Source organism: Sinocyclocheilus anshuiensis, unplaced genomic scaffold, assembly GCF_001515605.1.
Source record: "Sinocyclocheilus anshuiensis isolate Anshui unplaced genomic scaffold, SAMN03320099.WGS_v1.1 scaffold1561, whole genome shotgun sequence".
Classification (NCBI taxonomy): Eukaryota; Metazoa; Chordata; class Actinopteri; order Cypriniformes; family Cyprinidae; genus Sinocyclocheilus; species Sinocyclocheilus anshuiensis.
In genome coordinates, this window is record NW_015536630.1 from 589073 (window position 1) to 595034 (window position 5962).

Sequence of the window (5962 nt, forward strand, 5' to 3'; positions counted from 1 at the left end):
TTTTATTCATCAAAGAATCCTGAAAAAAGTATCACAGTTTCCAAAAAAATATTTGGCAGCACAACTGTTGCCAGCATTGATAATTCTAATAATAAATCAGCATATTAGAATGATTTCTGAAGGATCATGTGACACTTTATACTGGAGTAATGGCTGATGGAAATTCAGCTTTGCATCACAGAAATAAATTATATTTTAAAGGATATTCAAATAGAAACCATTATTTTATATTGTAATAACATTTTGCAAGATTACAGTTTTTTTCTGTATTTTTGATCAAATAAATGGAGCCTTGATGAGCAGAAGAGACTTCTTTAAAAAATATTACATGTCTTACTGATCCCAAACTTTTGAGCGGTAGTGTAGATAGATTGTGAAATATTATTACAGTATAAATAATAGTTTTCTCTTTTTATATATACTTTAACATAAACTATAATTTATTCCTGTGAATTTTCAGCATCATTACTACAGTCTTCAGCGTCACATGATCCTTCAGAAATCATTCTAATATGCTGATTTATTATTCATATTGGATACTTTTTTTCAGGATTCTTTGAAGAAATCCTTTGTAATAGTATAAGTCTTTACTATCACTTTTTAAAATCAATTTAACATATCCTTGCAGAATAAAATAATTAATTACTTTAATTAAATAAAATAATTTAAATAAAATTATAAAAATAAATAAATTGAATACATTTTTTTTTAAATAAAAACGTACCGAGCCCAAACTTTGTGTTTATTGTTACAAAAGCTTTCTATTTTGAACAAATGCTGTTCTTTTTCACTTTATAACCATCAAAGAATCATGAAAAAGTATCAGCGGTTCTAAAAACAAATATTAAGCCACAAAAACTGTTTCCAACATTGATAATAAATCATTAGAATGATTTCTGAAGGATCATGTGCCACTGAAGACTGGAGAAATGGCTGAAGAAAATTCAGCTTTGCATCACAGGAATAAATTATAGTTGAAAGTATATTAAAATAGAAAACAGTCATTTTATTTTTCTTTGTAATATTATTTCACAATATTACTGTTTATACTGTATTTTTGATTAAATAAATGCAGTTTTGGTAAGCAGAAGAAACTTCTTTAAAAAACAGATTTACTATCAGCTTGCACCAGTGCAAACCCTCATTTGCTGTTAAAAAACTACTGTCAGGTTTTACTAAAGCCACGTAGCAAGAAATTAGCGCTGAAAAGGCGTGGACGGAGTTATTTTTGCGACTCACCTTATTGAATATGCATTTGTATGAGTTTCCCTTTTGATTGGTAAATTTATGGGAGGAGAGTATTTAAATGAATCACGCAACGCGATTTAGTAAGATTTGCGCTCGTCAATTCACTGGTATTTGCTTTTATTGAATTGCACTCTAATGCTAATTCACCCTGTTTAGTAAATCTGGCCCTAAAAATCCCAAACTTTTGCACATATAAACTATAATGAAAAAACGAAAATATTTACACAATTCTTAATCAGCTGAATGCAAATGAGGTCTTTTATTTAGATGTTTGCACCCCACTCGCTGTGTTATCCATTATTATAAATGCTTTTACTTATTAACCTATTACTTAACAACTTACTTTGATAATCAGAATGCTCTCAATGCTCCTCATGTCAATGAGGCAGTTTGTTATCACTGGGTTCTCGATATTGAGGCAGTACAGCACAGATGGAAACTCAGGATGCTGGACTCCACTGACAAGAACGCATAGAAACATCATGTTTACTGTACCCTCATAAGACCTCTGACTCCATTTCTGGACACAAATATTTCTTACCGGTCTTGCAGGTTATAAACTCTGTCCGTGAATGGACACACGATTATCTGAGGCCTGTTGCCTCTGGGGAAGTATGAGGACATCAGTCCTTGCAGGACTTTTTCGTCCCTGTAATTATCACAGCAAAAGCTTTTAATTAAACCTCGTAAGCAACTCTCCACAGCCACGGCTAAACTGGGATCCTTTAGGCTGATGCATGCACCTGGTGATGATTAAAAAAGATTATGAGTAATTCTTTGCAAGAGTGAGTGAATAATCTGAAGATACTGAGGGACTCTCACCTATTGGTCCCACAGGCTTCTTGATGAATCGGCCCTGAGAGAAGGCTTTGTTGATGGACTCCAACAACTCTGGCATGTGATCGCCAAAGCGTCTCAGTCTGTTGGATCTGCTGGCCATTAGCTGCTTTTTTCTCTTCAGTTTGGACTCCAGAGAGACCTGGATGTTCTTTTCCTCCATGCTAAAAAATGTATAAAAACTCTAAAACTGTAATTTATCAAAATAAAGATCATGTACAGATGGTTCAACAGTATATTTAAAGTGGTCATATCACACATTTTTGCACAAACATCTTTATCACATTTTACTCATTAACAATTGGTTTTGCAACAGTTTTCATAATGCAAAATATTCTTTACAAAGGAAAAATCAGTGCTGTCAAACAATTAATCGCATCCAAAATAACCATTTTTGTTTACATAATATATGTGTATGTACTGTGTATATTTATTATGCATATATAAATACAAACACATGCATGTATATATTTAAGAAAAATATGTTGTTTATATATTATATATATAAAATAAAATATATAAATATAAATATATAAATGCATATACATGCAAATATTTTCAAAATATATACTGTATGTGTGTGTATTTATACATACATAATACATAAGCACAGTACACATACATACATTATGTAAACAAAAACTTTTATTTTGGATGCGATTAATCGCGATTAATCGTTTGACAGCACTGCAAAAAATCAGTGGATTTTTTCATTTGAGGTCAATTTCAAGTCAAAGCCGTGCCACACGACATATTAAAGCCATCGTGTTTATGGCAAAGCATGTTTGAATATGCCTTGTGTCCCTCCACTTTCCTGTCTTCCTCTTCACTGTCCAGTCAATTGCCATAAGAAATAAAGTTGCAAGACTTTACCTCAGTTTATCATATTCCTCTCTTCCTTTAAACAGAGCTTGTTGTTTGTCCTTAATCTCTTGATTCAGAGTGCTGGACTCTTCCTCAAGCTTTTCCAGCTGCTTTTTGAAGGCAGATATTTTTTGTTGATGCTGTGCTTGCTCAGTCTCATGGCTTCTTCTGCCACTGCTAAAAACGTCATCAAATTACTCAGTTACTTTAATTACATTTTCAACTAAGTCAAACACACAGCATGATGTTAAACAATTTATCGACATGAACAGCCTAAAAGTAGAGATGTTCCCTCAACAAATGGACTCACCCATGACTTATTTTGTGAATTCGCTCCTGAAGAAGGCATTGCTCCTTTTCTAATTGTTTCAATTTATTCTCAGCGCTGAAGTAAACCACCTAAAAAAAACTGGCATTCTAAAAATCTAAACAAACTCTTTAGAAATCAAGAAGAACCCTCTTTATAAAAATCTGCTAACTTAAAGCAGTAGCTCACCCAGAAATTAAAACCATGTAATCATTTACTCTCCATCAGGTCTTTTAAAACCCATACGTGACCCTGGACCACAAAACCAGTCATAAGGGTCAATTTTTTGAAATTTAGATTTATACATCTTCTGAAAGCTGAATAAATAAGCTTTCCATTGATGTATGGTTTGTTATGATAGGACAATATTTGGTTGAGATACAACTATTTGAAAATCTGGAATCTGAGGGTGCAAAAAAATCGAAATACTGAGAAAATCGCCTTTAAAGTTGTCCAAATGAAGTTCTTAGCAATGCATATTACTAATCAAAAATTAAGTTTTGATATATTTACAGTAGGAAATTTACCAAATATCTTCATGGAACATGATCTTTACTTAATATACTAATGATTTTTGGCATAAAAGAAAAATCGACAATTTTGACCCATACAATGTTTTTTTGGCTATTGCTACAAATATACCCCAGCGACTTAAGACTGGTTTTGTGCTCCATGGTCACATATGATTTTCTTCCTTCCATGCAACACAAAATTAGATGGTTCATACTGCTCTTTTCCATTCAAAGATAGCAAATGACTGGAGCTGACAAACAATCTGCATACAATTTGTAAGCTACATTTTAAGTCTTTTGTCATTATTTAGGTTATCAATCCCTGAAAAGTTAAATCGTCCTCTTTTATGCAGATTTATTGTCCTTTGCTGGAGCTTGACAACCTCTGATCACTTAATGCCTTCACTGCTTGGGAAAGAGGAGCACAAACGCTCTTCAAAATGTCTCTTTTTGTATTCCACAGAAGAACGAATTTTGGGTGACATATTCCTTTAATAATAAAAACACTACAAACAGGCAAATGTTGCTCACATGTAAATGTTAAATGTTTATCCTAACTGTAGAGAGATGCATGTCTTCATTTAAAACGAATGCAGCTATTACATAGCTTGAGATATTAAAGTGCCCCTATTATGGATTTTTGAAAATTACCTTTCATGCAGTGTGTAACACAGCTCTAAGTGAATGAAAACATCCTGCAAAGTTTTAAATCTGAAAGTGCACCGTGTATAAAGTTATTGTCTCTCAAAAGAAAGAGTCGATTCTGAATCATTGAAAAGAGTCGTTTTTAAAACGAATCCCAAGCTGTTTCATGTTGAAGTCAACATGAAACATTAGCATATTGCCCGCCCACTTGTTGGTCTTTTCGCTCATTCTTTGCCACTAGGTGCAGCTTTTGGAGCGTAAAAATAGCGGTTTACCCAGTAGCGCTGTACACAAAGCAGCACTGCGCTCACAAACACTGCTTTATCAGACATTACAGGCGAGATGAAATGAAAATGAGACCAATCCTCCCAAAACCAAAATATGAACCTTTCATAACCCATAATAGGGGCACTTTAAAGTACATGTGTGAGCAGGTGTCTTCAAAAACTCTGACTTCAGTAACAGTAACTAACAGAAAGAGAAAACAAAGAAATCTCACCTCCTGATTTTTCTGTGCTTTCATTTTGACTTTAATTTCTTCCTTCATTTTACGGCTCTCCTCTGCCAAATGCTCCTGCTCTTCTCTAAGAGAGCACAGCTTCTTCTGAATGTCCTGCAATTTCTTTTCAGCAGCGGTAACTTTGCTCTTAAAAGCAAATAATTTTTACAGTCAAATGCCTACTAATGTTACATCTGGACAATACACACTTCACCTAATGATGTTTAACTGCTACTGAAAACTATATATGACACTATCAGTTGTGTTGTTCTGTGAAAAACTTCCCTGTTTTCACTGCCACTCAAAAGTATATAATAATTATGATTTATAGTGTTTTTGAAAGATGTCTGCTTGTCCAAATCAGCATATTAAAACGATTTCTGAACGATCATGTGAAACTGGACTGGAGTAATGATGCTGAAAATTCAGCTTTGCATCACAGGAATATATTTAATTTAAAAATGTATTCAAAGTAGTGTTGTCAAAAGATCCGGTATTTCAGTACCAAGTCGGTACTAAAAAAATGAAAACGTTACGGTACCAGGTTTTCTTAAGTACCGGTGGTACCGAGTACCCGGTCAACCCGGTTCTTGATGCGCTATCAGAAAGCTATCCTCTTCCAGTGTTGCCAAGTCCGCGTTTTTCCCACGGAATTGGGCTGCTTTAACACTGTTGCCGCGGGTTGTTTTTCATGTCCGCGAGTTGAAAAACGACCCCACTAACGTGATATTTAGCCCCTGGAATGTGAATTTTACCAGGGGAACCCCGCCAAAACATGCGTATTTTATCCTCGGAACGCGAATTTTAACAGGGGACCCCCTCGAAACGCGATTGGGTGGGTTTTGTTGTGAAAACCTGGCAACCTCTTCTTAAAAGCAGTGGCGACCTCAAGAGGAGGAAACGCATCAAACTAACAAAACACCCCGATCAAGTTCAAGCAGGTAAGTTTCAATTACATTTGTAATATTTAGAGCTTCTGTAATGAATATTATTCCATATTTTAATTTCGGATTGAAATAAACATCGCCGTTAGCGTATACGTAGTTAATC

General features: G+C 34.3%; 1 protein-coding gene across 1 annotated transcript in view; it reads right to left on the reverse strand.

Moving 5' to 3' along the window:
- Positions 1 to 5962, reverse strand: part of LOC107654001 (structural maintenance of chromosomes protein 6-like) — a 13444-nt gene that overhangs the window by 6757 nt on the left and 725 nt on the right. The window contains exons 2-7 of the mRNA XM_016440871.1: positions 4913 to 5059; positions 3260 to 3348; positions 2959 to 3126; positions 2071 to 2249; positions 1790 to 1991; positions 1592 to 1706 (exon numbers count right to left, since the gene is read on the reverse strand). Coding sequence (XP_016296357.1) covers positions 1592 to 1706; positions 1790 to 1991; positions 2071 to 2249; positions 2959 to 3126; positions 3260 to 3348; positions 4913 to 5059 — 900 coding nt within the window. The remainder of the gene's footprint in view (positions 1 to 1591; positions 1707 to 1789; positions 1992 to 2070; positions 2250 to 2958; positions 3127 to 3259; positions 3349 to 4912; positions 5060 to 5962) is intronic.